At 54.7% G+C, this 23,770-nt stretch overlaps 1 protein-coding gene across 2 annotated transcripts; it reads right to left on the reverse strand.

Annotated features, from left to right (window-relative positions):
- Nucleotides 1-696: 696 nt before the first annotated feature.
- LOC133343650 (ciliary neurotrophic factor receptor subunit alpha-like) lies at nt 697-22,513 on the reverse strand. 2 transcript variants are annotated; one of them, XM_061553362.1, is made up of 12 exons: nt 22,073-22,513; nt 14,047-14,194; nt 9,346-9,484; nt 8,581-8,710; nt 7,932-8,041; nt 6,098-6,209; nt 5,768-5,982; nt 5,373-5,536; nt 4,896-5,052; nt 3,134-3,217; nt 2,811-2,913; nt 697-2,349 (listed from the first exon to the last, which is right to left on the reverse strand). In XM_061553362.1, exons 3-12 carry the CDS (start codon nt 9,482-9,484, stop codon nt 2,175-2,177), a joined length of 1,389 nt encoding a protein of 462 aa, XP_061409346.1. In that variant the 5' UTR covers nt 14,047-14,194; nt 22,073-22,513; the 3' UTR covers nt 697-2,174. The 2 variants fall into 2 exon arrangements, with proteins under 2 accessions (XP_061409346.1, XP_061409345.1); XM_061553361.1 differs by lacking the exon at nt 14,047-14,194 and having other exon boundaries at nt 22,073-22,512.
- Nucleotides 22,514-23,770: the final 1,257 nt, after the last annotated feature.

Genomic DNA, 23,770 nt, shown 5'->3' on the forward strand with positions numbered 1-23,770 from the left:
AGGGGGCAACGCTCTATCCCCGTAGGGATTGAAACAGATGGCGATTAGTCCCACTTGCTGTCCCGCTGTCTGCTGGCGAGCCAGGGTATGGAACCTCCTCGACGCCCACCCACGGGGAGGGAGTTTCCCACCATCTGTGTGTGATCCACCAACCCTCGACGTCGCCTCCACAGTGCTGGGTCACAGGCCACGTGCAGCATGGCCACCACCGCTCGCCCGTGCGCACACGACTCTGTGTTGTGCTGGGATACTCATCCCAGCAGCGTGCGCCGTGACGGTGTGGTGGGGCTTTCTCGTCAATGCAGATGTTGTGATTGTTGTTGGCTGTCATCAAGCTCATGGGTCTCAGAGTGGATGTGGGCACTCTAAACGGACAGGACACGGTTGCCAGAGGGAGACTTTGCAGCAGTGAGGATTGGTGACTGTACCGTGCTGATGAGTCCTGGTGATGATGAAACCGGTCCACTGCGTCACCTGCTGCTGTTGCTGTCAGTCAGTCACATTCGCTCACATTTATTGTGGTGGAGACCTAGCAAGATGCCTACAATGCAGTTCTTGAGGCACTGCTGATGGGGTTGTTATTGTTCATAGAGCACAAACGCGCGAGTCGTTGTACACTTTTCCCGTGTGCTGTTCACAGGCAGCAGGCAAGCGGGTTTCCACCCTGAGTCACATTTAAGACATTTTTTGGCAAGCTCCTTTTATAGATTTTTATTGATATCATAAGCCGTAGATACGACGTTGTCTTTTAACCCACATGCGAATCAAACAGCTTTACATATTAAGTCCCTAAATCTGATGTCTACCATCATCACATCAGTAGCTGACGCGGCAATATCTTTTTTCAGTAGGCTGACTAATCCCTGACTTTTAGACGACATCTCCTGAGGGCACAGAGGACGGCTCCTCCCAACCAAGAGGAACCCCCATTCCAGAAGACATTCTTCTGGACGTCTTTTAACGTGAGCTTTACCCAGAGACTTGCCTGGAACTCTCTATAGACCTACCTATACCTACACAGAGACCTGTCTAAAACTACCTGGGTTTTCACCTGGAGCTGCCTGCCCTGGGGGGGGGGGGGGGGGGTAGCTACCGTGAGGTGAAGCCTCGTCCTTGCCTGGACTCGTCTCTGCAGGCCCCGTATGACCTAGCCTAGCCTAGTCCAGTGTCCGACCCCGTCCTCCGCCTAGCAGCCTGTATCTTGCATGCGCCCAGGGCACACCAAACGCCTCGGAGCAGGGGTTTCCCGAGTCTGGAGGAGACCCTCTAATGGTAGCCATTGGGAACAAGAATAAGACCCTTCCATGATTCTACAGAGCGGTGGGCAAAGGTACTTGAAGGCAACTTATTAAGGACGTCAAGATGCCCAGCGCCATCCCTTGTCTGTGTTTGGTTCCACTGGGTTGTTATAATTCTAGGCCTCACGCTCCACAGACAGCAGCCATCATTCCACGTTCATTTTGTACATGAATGTAGCATTGTTACCCTTGAGCATTCAGTTTCTCTCATTTGCTTTGGTCTGTCCTGGTAAGACATGGGGAATAGGCGAGATACGAGAGAGGTGAGAGAGGTGAGGAATCAAGTGAGGCACAGGAGAGCGTTGAGGTGAGGGACCAGGTGAGGCATACATGGGAGGTGAGGCAACAGGTGATGGACTAGGTGAGGAGTATGGAACAGGCGAGAGATGGGGCATCGGGTGAAGCACAGGTGAGAATTAAGGTGTGGAACCAGGTGAGATGCGTGGGGGTGAGGCACCAGGTGAGGAGAAACAGGTGAGACACAGGTGAGGCAAAGGTAAGGAGTGAGAGACCAGGTAAGGCGGCAGCATCAGAACACGAATCTGGAATCTCATCCTAGGCTCCGTGACGTCATAACTAATCACCATGTTACCATCATCACCATGAACATCTTTACGATTATCATCATCAGTAATATTATCATGTTTAACGTCATAATATTCGCGTTAAACATCAACATCAGCGGCACGTTGAAGTCGGACACGGCCGGCACGCGTGGTCAATTGGTACGCTGCATTAATTAACTCGGATGTCGCAACTCCGTGACGTCACCCGTGTTATTTGCGGGGGCGTGGGGAGAGGTGTCACCCCCCCCCCAAACACCTCCACCACCGCCCTGATGAAGGGCTACCACGTGGGGGTGGGCGAGGGGGGGTGTCAGTGTACGGGCCCCGAGGGCGACTTGAGCGCGTGGTAGCCCAGACTCCCGCCCCCCCCAGAGCACGTGACGCCCTCCAGAGGGGTCGAGCAGGGGGGGTCCTCCACCCCTCCTCCCACAGCGGAGCCCCCCTTCCCGGAGCAACGCAGAGCGAGGAACTTGAGGCGGCGGCGACTGGCAGAAGGAGCAGGGGTGGGGGGGGGGGAGATGTCACGTGAACGGGTGTCATGTAGTCATGGCTTTGTCATGAAGGTATGGAGTTGTGTGATGAGGTGTATGATGAGGTGTGAGTGTGTGACGAGGTGTGAGTGCGGTTAGCGTGCTGCGCTGCGAACCGGGCGACCCGAGTTCGATTCCCGCTCACGGCCGACATCATTTGCGATCATCTGAGTCGATCCTGGGCCTCCCCTAGATCGACTCAGCCTCAAATGAGTACCTAGTATGGTGTGTAAACATCGCCACTGGGGAGACATAGGCGGCCGGGCATGGTTCTATCCACCCACCCCCTCGTGTGCCATTCTGGCCTTCATAGTTGCTCGCTAACAGCACTTGTCCCAACAGTCTGTTAAGGCTATACGGGTGATCTTTGTCTTTGTAATGAAGTGTGAGTGATGAGGTGAGGTCCTCGTCCTCACCAAGTGTAGAGGAACACGGAGGCCGTGATGAGGGTCAGGAAGCCAAGGAACGTGGCGAGGATGAAGAGGTTGGAGCAGAGGAGTTTAGTACACTTTGGAGGACCTGCCACACCAGGCCACACCATACCAACCACACTTTACAAACCACACCGCACCAACCACAACTCATCAACCACATCATCCACACCCATGATGACGATGGTGACGATAATGGTGATGATGATGGAGATGGAGATGCTGATGGTGACGATGACAGTGATGATGCTGATTGTGACGATGATGATAGTCACAATGATGATAGTAACGATGATCAAATATGTTACCTGTTGTTAAGCACTCCCCCCACTCTCCGCTGGGCGATGCGGTTAATATCCCGGCCGTCGTCACATTTTCTGAGGTGGTGGTTTCTGTGCCACCACACGCAACCACACACAACCTTACACAACCACATGCAACCTCATACAACTACATGCAACCACATGCAACTTTACAAAACTGAACTCAACCACAGACAACGATTCATCCATATACCCTGAGCCTTCACTCAACAACTCACTCACCCACTCACCACACTGCAGGTAACATCACTTCTCTCTCCGTTTCTTCCCTCTCACTGCTTCACGTTGGAATTTCCTCCCTTCATCTCTTCCACCCCCACAAGTTGTTGTAATAACCTCGCTCAACGCTGTCTGTTGCTGGCCACGTACGTGCTCGGCAACTTTGATAAAAAATAAAAATCCGTAGCACCACCACCAGATGGCGCACAGCTCACAGAGAAGGCCCTTGCCGATAACATCTGGCAGTCCACCAGCACTGGTTCCGATGTGAGCCCGGCTTTGCTGATGAGACACTGAACCTGGAAACCAGTCCAGAATTTGCCTGTATTGTAGTCCCTCGGTTAACGTTTTTAATCCGTTCCACGAAAACTACTGCTCACCGAAATAACGGTTAATCCAATATGGGAGTCTGCAACATAACTGTTTCCACTGCCAAAACAGAAAACGTAATGTAAACAAAGCCAGTCGAGGTCTGAACGGGCACAAATGGGCGTCGCTGATTGGCTGAGGCATCCTCAGCCCACGTACGAGCGCTCGGATTGTAAATTGGCGCCCGCGTGCATAACGTAAACACGTTACCGCTAGACAAAATGTTAACGTTAGTCGAAACCATGGGGTCCTATGGGAAGCAAAACGTGAACCGAAAAACCGTTAACCGATGTCCCTGTTAACCGAGGAACTCCTATATTGCACCGATACTTCTGCGATTATGGAATTGCAGTAGGGAGGCAGTGTGGCTGATAGGATGGGTAAAAACTTGATTCATGGATTCAGATAAACTCTTGACTCTCACTAAAACACGCAGTGGATCGTGCATTTGAGAATCTAGGGAGACGAAGGTGGTCGGGTGTGGTGCCTGCCACACCGCCCCCTCGTGCGCCATCCTGGCCTTCATCGGTGCTCGCGCACAGCATTTGCCTCAAACAGCCTGTGTAGACCACACGGGTGATCTTTGTATCGGTGTGTTTTGTGGTAGTGCTGTCATAATAGTGGCCCGAGTTCGATTCCTGGCCATGGCTATTGATAATGATCTGAACCAGCCATAGGCCTCGCCTAAGTCGAATCGGCCTTCGTAGGTGCTGCTCGCAAACAGAACTTGTCCCCACAGCCTGTGCAGGCTACACCGGAGACCTTTATATTCTAATCTAATCTCTTACGTCTTTACGGCGTTGGCCGAAAGGTTCCAGCTATTCGCAGAGCCTGACATTATGTCTAAAGCATTCCAAGGGCGCCCCCAGTGGCAGCTAAACCTGTGCAGCACAACCGTCATCGCTGTGCAGTTGATGCCGAGCGTGCGATACCAATTCAGAGATACTCTTGGACTTTGTACAACTCTTCGACTTTGTACAAATTCCGATTTGTGACGCTCTCGGGAACGACGTCACGGGATCTTTAACGCCCACCGCAAGCGAAGTGGCAAGTATTAACGTCACGGTCAACACACCGGACTCGAGTATTAATCGGGGTGGCCTGCCAAATTTACAAGCGCGGCGGCGCAGATGAGCGTCTCCACCGGGACAGAACTGACCGACCCAGGGGCTCCCGGCACCGCTCCACTCGCCCCACCCGCTCCACTCGCTCCACTCGCCCACGTAGCGGTCGCGCGCCGCCACCTCGACGAGCAGCGGCGCGCCGGGCCGAGCGTCCTTCACCAGGAAGCGCGGCTCGTCCACCCCGTCGTCCAGCTGGGGCCGCGTAGGAGGGGCAGCGGGGGCAGGCACCGCACAGGGAAGACACGCGGAGACACGCGGTAAGACGCGGTGACGCGCAGAGTGGCGAACTGAACGCAGAGACCCGTAGAGTCACGGAGAAACATGCAGAGAGACACAGATACGTGGGCATTTAGAAACGTAGGGAGACGTGCTGACACACAGAGACACTGACACGCACAGACATTTTCCAATCCACTGCGGGATGCAGGCTTTCCTACCCAGTGCAGGGCTTCCTTTCTCTTTCCCTATCCCTCCCCCATTCCCCCTGCCGGGTCTCCCCCCCCCCCACTCACCACCCTCCATGTTCCGTACTGCGGGTGGCGCGAACGCACGACGTACAGCAGCTGGAACCCGGAGTCGTTGGGCCACGTGGGGGGCATTTGCCACGTGACCAGCAGTTGGCGCGGCTGTCCGGACACGGGTGTCACAGTCACCCCGATGGGGGGGTCCGGCTTCACTGCAGGGATGGAAAGGGGGGAAGGGGTGGGGGGATTTTTCATGAAAGAGAAGGTGGGGAGCAGAGGATTTATACATGGGGGAATGTAGGAGTACAGGAGGAAGAGATAACATGGGGCAGCAGAGGGAGAGACTGATCTGTACACATGGGGAGACACGGGGAGAAGGGGGAGACACTGCCAGACCAGCTCCAGGACACCCCGTCTACCCCAGGGCCCCCCCCCCCACGTACCAATGGAATCGAGCAGGAAGAACGTGGTGGCCGTGCGGCTGTGGCCATAGGCGTTGATGGCCCTCGCGCTCACGCGGTACCGGCTCGTGCTGAACAGCACCGGGTCGCGCACCGTGCAGGACCCCACCGTGGCGGCAGGAGGGGCCCCTGTGGAGGAAGCCCCGGTGGGGGGGGCCTCGGGGGGGCACGGCAACTCCAAGCCGTTGGACGCGTGCCTGCACACGCCACGCGCACGGACACGCCGCGCGCACGGATGAGAAGGCAGACGGATGGATGGAGCGGCAGACGGATGAAGAGATGGTGCGGACAGGCCCCCGGTGCTGGACTCACCAGTACGTGGCGACCACGGTGTCGGCTAGCCCCCCTGGCACGCTCCAGGAGCAGGTGAAGCTCTCGGGGTAACTCCGCGAGCGGCAGCGCAGCACGGGCACCGCGGGGGGCTCTATGCCAGGACACAAAAACCATCACCACCATCATCACAACCATCATCACCACCACACCATCACAACTACCATCACCACACCATCACAACTATCATCACCACCAGCCACCATCATCACCACCACCACCATCACAACCATCACGACCACCATCAACAACAATCCAGGCAGGTGCTTAGTTTTAGTGAGGCTGATGGTAAGACCCCACCTCTTCGTAGCATGCTCCAGCTTCAGCAGCAGTGCCTCTAACTCCTCTGAGTGAGCAGCAATCACCAGATCATAAGCATATAATAGGGAGCCATCCCTCGACCGCACTCGGGCATGGCTCAGCCTCGCACTGTATCTGTACCAGATGAAAATTCCTCCAGTACAGTCATGGAAGGCTTCCCAAACTACGTGGTCAAAGATGATGTTAAATAATGTAGGCGCCAGAGGATATCTCTGGCGCACCCCCAGGTGACAAAAAATGGCTCCGACTCCCAGCCATGCAGCTTTACCCGGGCATGTCCACCATCATGAAAGTCCTTAGTGATTGTGAGCAGGGACTGATGATATCATAGGTCTTGACCATGATAATGAAGCAGATATGTAGGTCCTGTTTGAATTCCCGACACCTCTGCTGTAGCAGACGGACAGAGAATATGGTATCTGTACAGAACCACCCTGGCCTGAAAACACATCGGGGCTCCACAAGCCTCTCCTCAGCGTGCCTGGGAAGGCGATGTTGAATAATCATTGGCAGGATCTTTCCTGGCACACTGAGGAGGGAGATGCCCCTGTAATTGTAGTTTGTGCAGACCTCCTTCTTAAAGAGGGCGGGTCACTGGGGCATCCTTTCAATCTGGCGGAATCCATCCAGTGATCCAGAATGTTATGATGTCATATAGGGCAGTCTGCACACAAACGCCACCCTTCCTCAGCAGTCCGCTTGGGTGATCATCTCTGCCCGGCACTTTTCCTGGTCTCAGACTCTGGATCACCTTCAGTACTTCCTCAACAGATGGCACTTTAGCCAGCCACTCACAGGGGGTGACTACTTCTTCCAATATTTGAGGCACTGCAGCCTCAGCAGGGTAATCCTCACGTTGCCCCATGATGTTTTCCAGGCTGAGGGATCCACAGTAAATCTAAAAAGCCTGTTTCTGGGGGCTGGAGATTGGGTCACCTTTCTTTCCGCGAAGGATGGCGATAGGTGCAGTGCTGCAAGTTACATTTTTCATCGAGTTCAAGAGTGATTTGTGATCACGAGCTACTGAGGCAGATTACATCTGCGGGAACAGCGTCTTGGTAATTACAAGCATATGGACTCCACAGAAGTCTTGCATCTTCCTACCATTATTGAGCTGATCTGGCCCATGCCTTCCAATCACTCCAGCCCAGGTGCCTGCGTCATGACGTACTCGGGCATTGAAGTCACCCAACAGGATGACTCTATCTCGAGAGGCCACTTTAGCTATCATCTGTGACAGGATGTCATAGAAGGCATCTGACTCATCAGCTTTGCCTGCATCCCTCCACTTATGTTCGTGTTCAGTGGGGGCATAAGCCACCACAACCACCATTCCTCACCGCCATCACCACCATCTTCACCATCACCATACCATCACGACCTCCACCATCACCACCATCATAACCACCACCACCACTGTCATCACTTACTCCCCATCCGACCCCCACTCAACTCCCCCTTGCCCCCCCCCCCTCACCCACCCGCACCCCCTCACCTCCGACCCTGAGCTCCACCACGTCCAGGAGTGTGGAGGTGCCCCACTCCAGGCACTCGTACTTCCCAGCCTGGGTGGCGCGCACCGATTGCAGCACCAGCACGGGGGGGCTGGGCAGTGGAGGGGGGGGGGGGTCATCGGGTTAATTAGTTAATTAGGGGGAGCTGTGTATGTGCATGTTTCTGTGTGTGTGTGGCGGAGCGGAAGTGGAGTGGTAAGCGCGTTTCGCTACGAGCCCGGAGACCCCCATTTTAATTCCCTTAAATGGCCACCAACATCGGTGACGATTATCTGAACCGGTCCTGGACCTAACCTAGGTCGACTCAGCCTTAAATAAGTATGCGGTGTGGTGTGTAAACTTCAGCACAGGGGAGACAAAGGCAGCCTGGCGTGGTGCTACCCGCCCACCTTCTCGTGTGCCGTGCCCGCCTTCATCGGTTGGCGTTGATATGCAGACTGCCCTATATGACATCACAACAACAGTCTGGACCACTGAAAGGGTTCCGCAGGATTGGAAGGATGCCCTGGTGATCCCCCTCTTTAAGAACGGGGAACCACACAGACTGTAACAACACTTATTCCAACAGTTTGTTAAGGCTACAAGGGGGATCTTTGTCTGTGCGTGTACAGTACATGTGTGTGTGCTGACCCGACGGTGGCGGCTGTGGGGTCAGGGGGCGCGCCCCCCAGCGGGTGGAGTCGCCAGGTCACACGATGCGCACTCGCCCTGCAGCTCAGGTTGACGGAGTCTCCAAGACGCACGTGGAGTACAAGGGGCCCTGCCAAGCGACACGACCATGCCCTTCATCATCATCATCATCACGACCATGCCCTTCATCATCACCACCATGGCCATGCCCTTCATCATCACCACCACCACGGCCATGACCTTCATCATCACTACAGCCATGCCCTTCATCATCATCATCACGACCATGCCCTTCATCACCACCACCACGGCCATGGCCTTCATCATCACTACAGCCATGCCCTTCATCATCATCATCATTGCCACGGCCATGCCCTTCATCACCACCACCACGGCCATGGCCTTCATCATCACTACAGCCATGCCCTTCATCATCATCATCATTGCCACGGCCATGCCCTTCATCATCATCATCATTGCCACGGCCATGCCCTTCATCATCATCATCATCATCACGGCCATGCCCTTCATCACCACCACCACGGCCATGACCTTCATCATCACTACAGCCATGCCCTTCATCATCATCATCATTGCCACGGCCATGCCCTTCATCATCATCATCATCATCACGGCCATGCCCTTCATCACCACCACCACGGCCATGGCCTTCATCATCACTACAGCCATGCCCTTCATCATCATCATCATTACCACGGCCATGCCCTTCATCATCATCATCATCATCACGACCATGCCCTTCACCTTGTGAGGGTTGGGGTTGGTGAGGGGGGCTCCCCGTCGTGAGGGGGGCAGCCCTCGCGTCCAAACGTAGCTCCTGGGCGGGGGTCGCGAAGCCCGAAGTGACGAGGAGGAGGGGGAGGAGGAGCAGGAGCATGGACATCTGTGGAGAGAAGGGGGGGGGGGCCTGTGGGTGAGGCGGTGGGTAGTGCCTCCTTGGGTTTGTGGTTGTGATGTGGTCTTGTGTGTGTAAAGGGAGCGGTGGCACAGTTGTTCAGGGCCGGTTCCCGAGTTTCACTCTTGCTCACGATTATCTGAAACCGGCCTTGGGCTTCCCCTAGGTCGACTCGGCTTTAAATGTGTACCTGGAGAGACAAAGGCGTTCTCACCTGGTCAAATTAGGTAACTAGAGTCTCGTGGCTCTTTTTCAGGAGGAACCTGCCAAGTCCTCGGAGCAGCGGGTCGATGGTTGTTGTTGTTGCTGCAATTGACCTGTCTGCAGGTATATTTCTCAAATGTGGAGCATGTGTATCGGTGTGTGTGTACATATATATACATAAACTGCGTACTCTGCTGTGGTTGTGTAGCCGAGTATTATGATAGGCTATGATGAAGGATCATTGCCCAAAATGTAGCTATTTTTATTTTAAGATTTCACACACACGCAGCGTTATTGAGGAATGTGTTTGGAGTGTGTGTGTGGCTGTACGGTGTAGCTGAGTGTGTGTGTCGGCAAAGTGGTGAACACAGGTGGTGCATCTGTCCTACTGGACAGCTGTGAAAAAGAGCGTTACAGCTCAACGGATTCCTCCAGTATAAATACATATTCTGATTCTGAAAATATATTCTGTTTCTGATCTGCCAGTCATCTCGGTCGGTCAACCCATGGCACCTGGGTCTGTCCTGTGACCAGGCAGCGAGCCTTGGATACTTCACGTGGCCTCAAAGTGCACTTGCCCAGGCACAAGCACCGTGGTGACGTCACCGCCACTTAGTGGTGAACGTCGGTGGTGGTTGTGGTTGTTGTGATCGTGCCATTGGCCACGTGGAATGTTCAGGCTCTCGTTGCGGAGGAGAGGCTGCCACTCCTGCCACTCCTCTGTCGGGAGATGGACTGGTTCTGCGTGGACCTTTGCGGAATACAGGCGGATTCGGTGGACCGATTTTGGCTCCAGTCATGATGAGAGGTGGACAGTTGCCCACTCGGGGCAGGAAACTACAATAGAATGAAAGTGGTGTGGAAGCGTGGTGGTGAGGTGTGGGAAGCTGTAAGTCCCAGGCTACTGTGGGCTCACCTCCCTATCAACAAGAGGTGAGGAATGAGGTGGTTGCTTATGCCCCAACCGAAGATGAACAACAGTGGAGGCCGTTGAGTCAGATGCCTTGTTTAACCTCCTGTTCCAGGTGCTAGCTAAAGTGGCCCCTCGGGATAGAGTCATCCTGTTGGGTGACTTTAATGCCCGACTTGGTCATGATGCTGGCACCTGGTCTGGCATGGGCCAGATCAGCTCAATAATAAAGTAAGGAGGCTGCTCGAAGTCCAGGGGCTTGTAATTACGAACACACTGTTCTGATATCGGCGCATGCACACAACATCATGGATGCACGCCGGGTCCAAGCAAGAACATATGCTAGATTATGTAATTATAGACCAGTGGATGCGGACTGATGTCCTTGACACCAGGACCTACCATGGAGCTGATCTGCCCACTGACCATCGACTTGTCATCTGTAAAATGCTCCTGCCATTCTTCCACTCCAGTGGTGGGTGTCCATCTAGGACCCCATTCAAACCTACAGTGGCCTGGTCTCAGCTAGCTGAGGATAGTTGCAAGCAGGAATTTCAGCTGGGGTGAGCATCGTGCCCTCTCCTTCTGATACTGAGGGGAAATGGGTGAGGTTCAGGACTGCGGCTCTTGCAGCTGCAACAGCTGCATTGGGTATGCGGTCCAGACCTCCCCAGAGACCCTGGCTGAAGGAGGAGATGTTTTGGCTGGTTGAGAGAAAACGACAGGCCCACTCCCATCGTCTACAAAATCCAACATCGGAGAATGAGGAGGCTTACCACAGCCTTCGCTCAGAGATTCGGAGAGCCGTGCGGCGCTGCAAGGATGAGTGGTGAGGGTGGGTTGCTGAGCAGATAGAATCTGTCTCAATAACCTGCAATTACAAATCAATATTTAATTCCATCAAAAAAGTAACTTGCAGTGCCTCACCTATCACCATCTTTAAGGGAAAGAATGGTAATCCGATCTCCGACCCCCAGGAACAGGTCTGCAGGTTTGCAGAGCAGAAGTAGCCACCCCTTCTGAATGGTTGGATGAGGTGCCATTTGTGGAGAAAGTGCGAGGGGCAATCCGAAGTCTGAGACGAGGAAAAGCGCCGCGTGCAGAGACGATCTCCCAAGCGAAATGCTGAGAGAGGGTGACATCTGCGTGCAGAGACGATCTCCCAAGCGAAATGCTGAGAGAGGGTGACATCTGCATGCAGAGACGATCTCCCAAGCGAAATGCTGAGAGAGGGTGACATCTGTGTGCAGACTGCCCTACATGACATCTTCACAACTGTCTGGACCATAGGACGGGTTCCACAGGATTGGAAGGATGCCCTAGTGATCCCCCCCTTTAAGAGGGATGACCGCACAGACTGTAGGGGTATCTCTCATCTCAGTGTACTGGGAAAGGTCCTGGAAAGGATTATTCAACATTTCCTTGCCAGGCAAGGAAATTGTTTCAGATCAGGGCGGTCCTGCACGGATGACATATTCTCTGTCAGTTTGCTACAGCAGAGGTGTAGAGAATTCCAACACGACCTACATCTCTGCTTTATTGACCTGGTCAAGGCCTATGATGCCATCAACAGGCCTGGGCTGTGGGCAGTTCATCGTGTTTCGAAGTCCCTGACCTGCTGCTCCCGATCATTAAGGACCTTCATGATGGTGGGCAGGCTCGGGTAAAGTTGCGTGGCTAGGAGTTGGAGCCATTCCCTATTCACCTTGGGGTGCGACAGAGATGTCCTCTGGCTCCCACATGATTTAAGATCATCTTTGACCACGCAGTTCGAGAAGCTTTGCATGGCTGTACCAGAGACATTTCCACGTGGTACAGATACAACGGGAGGTTGATCGATGATCGGGTGCAGTCGAGGGATCGCTCCCTATTGGTCAACCACGCTATGTATGCTGATGATCTGGTGATTGCTGCTCACTCAGAGGAGGAGTTGGAGGCGCTGTCGCTGAACCTGGAGTGTGCGACTAAGAGGTGGGGCCTTATCATCAGCCCCACCAAGACCAAGCACCTGCCTGGGTATTTTGTGCCACCAAACACTTCACCCCCTCAGCTGTCCATTGGTGATGGGGCAGTTGTGTAGAGAGTGGAGAGTTTCCTATACATGGGCAGGGTGCTTATGACTAGCTCCGGTTTGACAGCAGTCGAGCAGCATTATCTTTTCATCTTTTGTGCAATGCTGTGTGGAAGCTACCCGGTCTGTCGCTCTGCATGAAGTTTTGGGTCTTCTCGACCACAGTCATCCCCTCCCTTTACTATGCTTGTGAAACGTGGACCCCTCTAATGGAACATCTGCACTGGTTAGAAACATTCAGGCTGGCATGCCTACGATCCATCCTGGGTTTAACCAGGCTGAATTGTGTGAGGAGTTCACAAATCCTTGAACGATCTGGACACATTCCAATCAGTGAGCTCCTCAAGGCAGGCAAGGCTGCGTTGGCTGGGTCGTGTACCCCGCATGCCCAGCCACCGCATGCCTAAACAGCTTCTGTTTGGTCACGTCGAGGGGACTGAACGGGCACGATAGGGGCTGGAGTAGATATGTATTGATGCAGTGTGAGAGGATGTGGATCTGAGTGGACTTGCCGACAACTGGTACCAGCGGTGTCAAGATCCGACTCTATGGAGGAGGCTCGTGAAGGACGCTGCTACTGAGCGGTTAGAGGCAGTCGCCCTCCAGCAACAATGGAAGGCAGAGGAGCGACATAACAATGAGCGGAGCGCCGGGCGGATAAAATATAACAAGTTGGCACAGTAGAGGGTACAGCTGGTGCATCTACCGGTCATCTCAGTCAGCCAACCCCTGGCACCTGGGTATGTCCCGAGACCTCCTGTCAGCGAGCCTTCGACACTTTACGTGTCCTAAAAGTGCACCTGGCCTGGCACAGACTCCATAGTGACATCACCGTCACTTAGTGGCGAATGGAGGGTATTGGTATTGGATTTGTATTGTGCGGTTGTGAGTCTCCCACACCACAGAGCCCACTCCGCTCTCCCCCGACGACACAGCTCCACGCCGCGCTCTGGTTCTTATCTCATCAGCCCCCACCCCACAGCCCCCTCCCCCCCTTCCCGAGGCCCCGCCCCCCCTTCCCAAGGCCCCTCCCCCCTCTCTCAGGGCCCTCCTCATAGGGCCTCTCCCCTAGCATGCAACTCTTACATGAACTGAATTAATGATTAAGTGGGGAGAGAGTGACAGGAAGGAGAGTGTGACGGGAGATGGAGAGTGAGAAACGGGGTGGGACAGGAGGGAGAGGGCGAGGGGAGAGTGACAGGGCAGAGAGTGAGTGCATGGAGTCTCTGCTGATGTTGTTTCCTGGAATGGCTTTGTTTAGAAGCAGGGGGTTAGACAGAGTGGGAGGGGAGCAGGGGGTGGGGGTGAGCAGTCCTCAGTACAGTAAATGGGTTGACTAATTGAGAGCGATTCGTTTGCACTTACAGTACTCTGTAATTGTACATCATTCCCGAATGGATGTATTTTAACGCCCGTGTCGATATAGCGCCCAGAAGGGGTCACGCGAAACCATCACAAACACATCCTCCACGGGGCGGGGTCGGGCAGAGACGTCCCGTCCTCTTGTAGGGTCCTAGGACGAGAGGGAGGAGAGGGCAGGGGAATCACGAAACTCCCCCCTCTCTCCGCTGTCTCTCCTCGTTCTCCCATCTCTCTCCCCACCCACTATGTCATCCCTCCTGCCTCCTCTCTCCCATCAGCTCCCTCTATTTTCCATCTCCCCCCCCTTCCCCTATCATCTCTCTTATGAGGAGGGGGAGAAGGAATGGCCGGCCCAGATGTTGGGGATCAAGAAGAGAGTGGTGGTGGTGATGATGAGAGGGTGGTGGTGATGATGATGAGAGGGTGGTGGTGATGATGATGAAAGGGTGGTGGTAATGATGATGAAAGGGTGGTGGTGATGATGATGAGAGGGTGGTGGTGATGATGATGAAATGGTGGTAATGATGATGAAAGGGTGGTGGTGATGATGATGAGAGGGTGGTGGTGATGATGATGAGAGGGTGGTGGTGATGATGATGAAAGGGTGGTGGTGATGATGATGATGATGAAAGGGTGGTGGTGATGATGAGAGGGTGGTGGTGGTGATGAGAGGGTGGTGGTAATGATGATGAAAGGGTGGTGGTAATGATGAAAGGGTGGTGGTGGTGATGATGATGAGCGGGTGGTGGTAATGATGATGAAAGGGTGGTGGTAATGATGATAAGAGGGTGGTGGTGATGATGATGAAAGGGTGGTGGTGATGATGAGAGGGTGGTGGTGATGATGATGAAATGGTGGTGGTGATGATGAGAGGGTGGTGGTGATGATGATGAGAGGGTGGTGGTAATGATGATGAAAGGGTGGTGGTAATGATGAGAGGCTAGTCGTGATGATGAGAGGGTGGTGGTGATGATGAGAGGGTGGTGGTGATGATGAGAGGGTTGTGATTGCACTGGCCGAGCCAGTGGGGGTGGGGTGGCACGTGCCCCCCCCCCCCCACAATGATCCGATCGAAATCCCTAATTTCGATCGGATCATTCGGGTGTATTAGTAATAAATCGGCATTTTGCGACCCCCACTGCCACTGTGTAGCATATTATAATGTGCCAGAGACTCGATGAGATGATAGGACAATAGTCTGAATCCATAAATGGCAATAAATAACGGCAAAGCAAATTTAAGTGACTCACAGAATTGTGCACAGTTGTGTATCCAGTACACGACTTCCCTGAAGGCATCAACACCTTCAGCGAGCGCGATGCCGATCACACAACGCGGTTCGAATTCGACTCTCGATCGATGTCTGCGCCATCGCCGCACACGCGTCGAATAAAAAGCAAGGGACAAGTCCTTACTAACTAACAAGTCCTTACTCACTAACAACTCCTTACTAACAACTATAATTTTTCATTGCTGGAGGGGTTGCCCCCCCTACCTGAAAATCCTGGCTCCGCCATTGGGTGGTGGAGAGGTTTGTTCAGTCGCCTGCCTCGTTACAGATCCAACGTCGACCCGCGCCGTCTCCTGTTCGTCGCCAGATGCTGGGCTACTGCGAAAACCTGGCAGGACCCTCCCAAAAATGAGTCTTGAGCCTCAGTCAAGGAGGGTTTCCCGGATAACCAAGCGTCATCATAATGGGTCTCTATGTGATCCCTGTGTAGTCATTTGGTTCTATGGGTATCTATGTCACTCTATGGGTCTCTATGCGAGTCTGTGGGTTCCCTGTATAGGTCAGTGTGTCTCTGTGTGAGTCTGTGGCTCTGTGAATGCCACTTCGTGCCCGTACTGATCGTGCGTGTGTGGGGGGGGGGGGGTATTAGACCATACTTCTCCCCGCTGGTTGCATGGGCTGGTGAGTGCAGAGCACATAGACGTGGGAGCTATAGTGCAGTACAACAAACGTCTGTGTTGCTGTGCTGATTGGATGCGTCTCCTCTCTGCCTCGAGGTCGGTAATAATCGCTACGCGGATCGCTGATGCATCCCCGTCGTCACCATCGCCACCACGACGACAACTCTCAAGAAGCCAGACATGCAAATAGGCACCGGGCCACCCACGCCTGACGCGGTCACTTCTCGGAATTGTAACGCCGATTCTGCTGCTGATTACGAGCGAGCATGGTGCACATTGGAGCCCCGCGTCGAACTGGGGAGCCGTGCGCTCACGGAGAGGCCCTCGCCTCGCAACACCTGCGGCACTTTCGCCATCAGCGGTTCAAGCGAGCCTCCGCTGATGAGACTCTGAATGTCGAATCCACGCCCGGAGATGGTGCTGGTGAGCGAGCCCGACTCGCCTGATGAGGCACCGAATGCCGAGAGCGGTGGAGAGTTACACCTGATGTGGGGATGAGTCGAATCGTTCACTTATCTATTCTGGGAATTAGTCTGGTTCACATCCCAAAGCTATATTTAACTCTGCACCTGGTGCACCTAGCCTGGCACGGACAGCCTTGTGGATGTCAGCGCCGCTGCGTTGCGAATGGGGGGGGGGGGGGTGGCGCAATGGTTAGCGCACTGCGCAATCGAACCGGGCCACATGAGATCGACTCAGCGTGGGGGAGAAAAAGGCGACCGGGCGTGGATATGGCCACACCACCCCTTCGTGTGTCGTTCAGGTCTTAATATGTGCTCGCTAACAGCATTTGCCCCACCAGCCCGTTAAAAGCTACACGAGGAGTGTGCACGCGTTATGGATTGGGGAGCGGCGGTGCAGTGTTAAGCGCATTACGCGAGGAACCCAGCGACTTGAAATACGACTCACGGCCAACGGTGGCGAATTACATCAGACCCGTTCCTGGGCCTTCCCTTAGATCCACTCGGCCTTAATGAAATTAGGTACTTGGCACCGCTGCAGAGACAAAGGCGGCCAGACGGGAGGCGCTCGTGCGCCCCCTTCACCCTGATGAAGGGCCTAGGCTGCACAGCACCTGTCCCAACAGTCTGTTAAGGCTATACGGGATATCTTTGTGTGATGGTGTGTGTGAGTGATGCGATGTATCCGTGTGTGATGATGTGTGTGTGATTGTGTGTGATGGTGTGTGTGAGTGATGCGATGTATCCGTGTGTGATGATGTGTGTGTGATCGTGTGTGATGGTGTGTGTGAGTGATGCGATGTATCCGTGTGTGATGATGTGTGTGTGATTGTGTGTGATGGTGTGTGTGAGTGATGCGATGTATCCGTGTGTGATGATGTGTGTGTGATCGTGTGTGATGGTGTGTGTGAGTGATGCGATGTATCGTGTGTGATGATGTGTGTGTGATCGTGTGTGATGGTGTGTGTGAGTGATGCGATGTATCCGTGTGTGATGATGTGTGTGTGATCGTGTGTGATGGTGTGTGTGAGTGATGCGATGTATCCGTGTGTGATGATGTGTGTGTGATCGTGTGTGATGGTTTGTGCGTCTGTATTTTGGTGTGTGATGGGGGGGGATTTGGGTGCATGTATTGGGTGTGTGTTGTGGAGTGTTTTGATGTATTTGTGTGTTGGTGTTTGTGTGGGTGTGCGTGGGTGTGTGTGAGTGGGTGTGTGTGTGTTTTGGTGTGTGTGTGTTGATGGTCCGGCAAAACAACCCCCTACCTCCTCGTGGGTGCTAGACGGCAACGCTGTGGTGAGCAGTGCCATGTTCGAACGCTCACTGCGGAGGGAAGGCTGTCATTCCTCAGTCGGGAGCTGGACCGGTACCATCTGGATCTCTGTGGTATTCAGGAGATCCGGTGGACTGGCTCTGGCTCCTGCCACCATGAGGGGTGGACAGTCCTCTACTCGGGGCAGGAGACTGCCAAACAACAGGGAGTAGCTCTTCTTCTGAACAAACGAGTGAAGGGGGCATGGGAGCGTGGCGGTGAGGTGTGGGAAGTGATAAGCCCCATGTTACTTTGGGCTCGCCTTCCCATCAACCAGAGGTGAGGAGTGGAGGTCATTGTTACTTATGCCCCTACCGAAGACGAACAATCGTGGAGGGATGCAGGCAAAGCCGATGAGTCAGATGCCTTCTATGACCTGTCACAGGTTCTAGCTAAAGTGGACCCTCGCGATAGAGTCATCCTGTTGGGCGACTTTAATGCCCGAGTTGGTCATGATGCTGGCACCTGGTCTGGAGTGATTGGAAGGCATGGGCCAGATCAGCTCAATAACAAGAGTAGGAGGCTGCTAGACTTTTGTGCAGCCCATCGGCTTGTAATTACCAACAGGCTGTTCCGGCATCAGCGTATCCACACAACATCATGGATCCATCCCGGGTCCAAGCAGGAATATCTGCTGGATTACATAGTGATGGAACAGCAGATACGGGCCCATGTCCTTGACACCAGGACCTACCGTGGAGCTGATCTGCCCACTGACCATCGACTTGTCATCTGTAAGATGCGCCTGCCATTCTTCCGCTCCGGTGGTGGGTGTACACCCAGGAGCCCATTCAAACCCATAGTGGCCTGGTCCCAGCTAGCTGATAAAAGTTGGAAGTGAGAATTTCAACATCACTTGCAGCTGGGGTTGGCATCGTCCCCCACTCCTGATGTTGAGGGGGAATGGGTGAGGTTTAGGACTGTAGCTCATGCAGCTGCAATGGCCGCGTTGGGTACATGGTCCAGACCTCCCCAGAGACCCTGGCTGACAGAGGAGGTGTTCAGGCTGGCTGAGAAAAAGCGACAGGCCCACTCTCATCGTCTACAGAATCCCACATTAGAGAATGAGGAGGCTTACCGCAGCCTTCGCTCGGAGGTTCGGAGAGCCGTGAGGCGCTGCAAGGATGGGTGGTGGTTGCGGATTGCTGAGGAGATGCCCCAGTGGCCCGCGATCACAAATCGCTATTTAAATACATCAAAAAAGTAACCTGCAGCGCCACACCTATTACCATCATTAGGGGAAAAGAATGGTGATCCAATCTCCGACCGCCAGGAACAGGTTTGCAGATTTTCTGAACATTTCTGTGAGGTCCTGGGGGAGGGAAAATCCCTCACCCAGGAAAACAACGTGGGACAAAGTGGGTATGACCCTACCAAGGCTGCGATGCCTTAAATATTGGAAGAAGTCACCCCCTGTGAGTGGTTGGCTGAGGTGCCCTCTGTTGAGGAAGTACTGAAGGCGATCCAGAGTCTGAGACCAGGAAAAGCACCGGACCGAAATGATCTCCCAAGCGAAATGCTGAGGGAGGGTGGCGTTTGTGCACAGACTGCCCTACATGACATCATAACAACAGTCTGGACCACTGGACGGGTTCCGCAGGATTGGAAGGATGCCCTGGTGGTCCCCCTCTTTAAGAAGGGGGACCGCACAGACTGTAACAACTACAGGGGCATCTCACTCCTCAGTGTGCCGGGAAAGGTCCTGGCAAGGATTATTCAACATTGCCTTGCTAGGCACGCTGAGGAGAGGCTTGCGGAGCCCCAAAGCGGTTTCAGGAAAGGGCGGTCCTGCACTGATTCCATATTTTCTGTCTGTCTGCTACAACAGAGGTGTAGGGAATCCAAAAAATACCTATATCTCTGCTTTATTGACCTGGTCACGGCCTATGATACCATCAATAGGCCTGGGCTCTGGGTTGTTATTCGTGCTTTCGGAGTCCCTGACCCTCTGCTCACGATCATTAAGGACCTTCATGATGGTGAGCGGGCCCGGGTAAAACGACGTGGCCGGGAGTCAGAGCCATTCCCTGTACACCTTGGGGTGCGACAGGGATGTCCTCTGGCTTCCACATTATTTAACATCTATTTTGTCCACGTAGTTCGTGAAGCCTTCAAAAGCTGTACCGGAGGAATTTCCATCTGGTACAGATACAATGGGAGGCTGATCGATGCCTGGGTGCGGTCAAGGAATGGCTCCCTATTGCTCAACCACTATGTATGCTGATGATCTGGTAATTGCTGCTCCCTCAGAGGAGTTGGAGGTGCTGCTGCTGCACCTGGAGCGTGCCACTAAGAGGTGGCGCCTTACCATCAGCCCTTCCAAAACTATGCACCTGCCTGGGTATTTTGTACCATCGGGCAACCCACCCCCACAACTCCCAATCGGTGATGGAGAACCGGTGGAGAGAGTGGAGAGTCTCCCATACCTGGGTAGTGTGCTTATGACCGGCTCCAGTTTATCAGCAGAGGTCTCACTCCGAATCAGTCGAGCGGCAATATCTTTTCATCGGTTGCGTAACGCTGTGTGGAAGCTACCTGGTCTGTCGCTCCGCACGAAGCTTCAGGTCTTCTCGGCCACGGTCATTCCCTCCCTCCTCTACGCTTGCGAAACGTGGACCCCCCTAATGGAGCATCTTCGCCGGTTGGAAACATTTAGGCTGGCCTGCCTACGATCCATCCTGGGTTTAACCAGGCTGGATTGTGTGAGGAGCTCACAAGTCCTTGAAAGATCTGGGCAAAGTCCCATCGGTGAGCTCCTCCGGCAGGCAAGGCTGCGTTGGCTGGGTCATGTAGCCCGCATGCCCAGCCACCGCATGCCTAAACAGCTTTTGTTCGGCCGGATCGAGGGGGCTAAACGGGCGCGGCACGGGCTAGAGAAGAGATGGAGTGATGTGGTACAGGAGGACGTGGAGCTGAGTGGACTTGCCGATGACTGGTACCAGCGGTGTCAAGATCGGCCTCAGTGGAGGAGGCTCGTGAAGGACGCTACTGGGCAGTTGGAGGCAGTCGCCCTCCAACAACAACGGAGGGCGGAGGAGCGACGCTCACAACAACGAGCGGAGCGCCGGGTGGCTAAAGCACAGCAAGTTGGTACAGTAGGGGGCACAGGTGGTGCATCAGCCAGTCATCTCGGTCATCTCGGTCAGTCGACCCGTGGCACCTGGGTCTGCCCCGTAACCTCCTGCCAGCGGGCGTTCGACACTTCACGTGGCCTCAAGGTGCACATGGCCTGGCACAAGCGTCGTGGTGACGTCACCGCCACTTAGTGGCGAATGGCGGTTGTTGTTGTTGTTGTTGGGTGGGTGTTGGTGTGTGTGTGACTGTGTGTGGGTGTGTGTGACTGTGTGTGTGACTGTGTGTGTGTGGGTGTGTGTGACTGTGTGTTGGTGTGTGTGTGACTGTGTGGGTGTTGGTGTGTGTGTGACTGTGTGTGTGTGGGTGTTGGTGTGTGTGTTACTGTGTGTGTGTGGGTGTGTGTGTGGGTGGATGTTGGTGTGTGTGTGACTGTGTGTGTGTGTGACTGTGTGTGTGTGTGGGTGTTGGTGTGTGTGTGACTGTGTGTGTGTGACTGTGTGTGTGTGGGTGTGTGTGTGTGACTGTGTGTGTGGGTGTTGGTGTGTGTGTGACTGTGTGTGTGTGGGTGTGTGTGACTGTGTGTGTGTGGGTGTGTGACTGTGTGTGTGTGGGTGTTGGTGTGTGTGTGACTGTGTGTGTGTGGGTGTTGGTGTGTGTGTGACTGTGTGTGTGTGGGTGTGTGTGTGGGTGGGTGTTGGTGTGTGTGTGACTGTGTGTGGGTGTGTGACTGTGTGTGTGTGGGTGTTGGTGTGTGTGTGACTGTGTGTGTGTGTGGGTGTGTGTATGGGTGTTGGTGTGTGTGTGACTGTGTGTGTGTGGGTGTGTGTGACTGTGTGTGTGTGGGTGTGTGTGTGTGACTGTGTGTGTGGGTGTTGGTGTGTGTGTGACTGTGTGTGTGTGGGTGTGTGTGACTGTGTGTGTGTGGGTGTGTGTGTGACTGTGTGTGTGGGTGTGGTGTGTGTGTGACTGTGTGTGTGTGGGTGTTGGTGTGTGTGTGACTGTGTGTGTGTGGGTGTTGGTGTGTGTGTGACTGTGTGTGTGGGTGTTGGTGTGGGTGTGTGTGTGGGTGTTGGGGTGTGTGTGACTGTGTGTGTGTGGGTGTGTGTGACTGTGTGTGTGTGGGTGTGTGTGTGTGACTGTGTGTGTGTGGGTGTGTGACTGTGTGTGTGTGGGTGTGTGTGTGACTGTGTGTGTGTGGGTGTTGGTGTGTGTGTGACTGTGTGTGTGTGGGTGTTGGTGTGTGTGTGACTGTGTGTGTGTGTTCACTCACGTCAGCGAGGGGGCAAGTCGGTTCCGCGGCTCCCTCGTGCCGTTGTCTTCTCTCCCCTCTCCAGCCTCTGCCTCCCTGTGCCCCACTCTCTCGCGTCTCTCTCCTATCTCCCGTCTCCCCCCCCCTCTCTCGTCACGCCTCGCTCTCACTCCCACTCTCTCCCCTCTCTCCCGCTCTCACTCCACTCTCTCTCCCCTGCAGCTTTGTTCAGATAGCGGCCCGGTGGACCGCGACGTCATCTACGCTGGGCAATGCCGAAGGGGTTGTCGATGTGATGGCCGATGCTGTATTGATGACGATGGCTTTGCAGGGTGATGATGGGAACGACGACGGTGGTGATGGTGGTGGTGTGGTGATGTCCTCGGCACGTGTGTGTCCGTCCGTGCGCTCGAGGGTTTGGTCGTCACCGCATGGGCCCGAGCTGTGATGGGAGGTGCAGGGAGGGGGTGGGGGGACCTCCCGGGCGGGGGGACCCCCCTCCCACTCTACCTCCCCCCTCTCCCTTTGCCCTCCCCTGCCCCCCACCCCCTCGTATTCATCAACGCTCCCGAGTTCCCTTTCGGATGGGAGCGTGCCCCGACAAAGATCTCCCGTACAGCCGACACAACGAGCATGGGCTCTACGCAGGCACACGGGGGGGGGGGGGGGGGGGTGCCCCGAACCGAGTGGCGACATTGACACGCCGCGCCGGGTGCTCATTTGACGCTGAGTCGACCTAGGGGAGCCCCACGACCGTTCAGGTATTCGTCCACCGGTGTTGATCATACGCGGGAATCGAACCTGGATCGCCGGGGTTCATAGCGTGCAGTCCGCTAACCACTGCGCCACCGCTCCCACAACACTCACTGGATGCAGAGCGAACACCGCCCATCCCGAACTAAACAACAACAGCAGCAGCCGCAGCCGTTCGCCACTCACTGCCGGCGACGTCCCCACGGCGCTTGTGCCAGGCTATGTGCACCTTGAGGCCACGTGAAGTGCCGATGGCTCGCCGCTGGCATGAGGTCACGGGACAGAGCCAGGAGTCCATGGGTGACTGACAGATGCACCCGCTGTTCTCTCCACTGTGCCAGCTTGCTGCGTTTTAGCGACCCGGCGCTCCGCTCGTTGTTGTGAGCGTCGCTCCTCTGCCCTTCGCAGTTGCTGGAGGGCGACTGCCTCCAACTGCCCAGTCGCGTCCTTCACGAGCCTCCTCCACAGAGGCCGATCTCGACACCGCTGGTGCCAGTCGTCGGCAAGTCCACTCAGCTCCACGTCCTCCTGTACCACATCACTCCATCTCTTCTCTAGCCCGTGCCGCGCCCGTTTAGCCCTCTCTGTCCGGGCAAACAGAAGCTGCTTGGGCATGCGGGCGACATGACCCAGCCAACCCAGCCTATGTCCAGATATTTCAAGGGTATGTGAGCTCGATACAGTCATCATGTCTGGTTAAACCCAGGGTAGACCGTAGGCAGGCTAGCCTGAATGTTTCAAATTGGCGTTTCGCAAGTATCGAAAATCGAGGGTATAACTGTGGCCGAGAAGACCCGGAGCTTCGTGTGGAGCGTCAGGCCACACACAGCGTTATGCTGCTGATGAAATATATATCGATCGCACGACTGATTTGGAATGAGACCTCCGCTGCCATAGAGGACGTCCATAAATGACGTCACGCACCTAGGGGGGGGGTGGTCAGACATTTGTGACGATGTGTGACGA

Source organism: Lethenteron reissneri, chromosome 18 (assembly GCF_015708825.2).
Source record: "Lethenteron reissneri isolate LAM-NWPU_2019-01 chromosome 18, ASM1570882v1, whole genome shotgun sequence".
Lineage (NCBI taxonomy): Eukaryota > Metazoa > Chordata > Hyperoartia > Petromyzontiformes > Petromyzontidae > Lethenteron > Lethenteron reissneri.

Coding starts and splice junctions, on each gene's coding strand:
- LOC133343650 (XM_061553362.1), bottom strand. CDS start 9,484: ATGTCCATGCTCCTGCTCCTCCTCCCCCTCCTCCTCGTCACTTCGGGC. Junction 3,218..4,895: donor TGCCGGGAGCCCCTGGGTCG/GTCAGTTCTGTC, acceptor GTGGTGGCACAG/AAACCACCACCTCAGAAAAT. Junction 2,350..2,810: donor TCCGTGTTCCTCTACACTTG/GTGAGGACGAGG, acceptor TCCTTCTGCCAG/TCGCCGCCGCCTCAAGTTCC.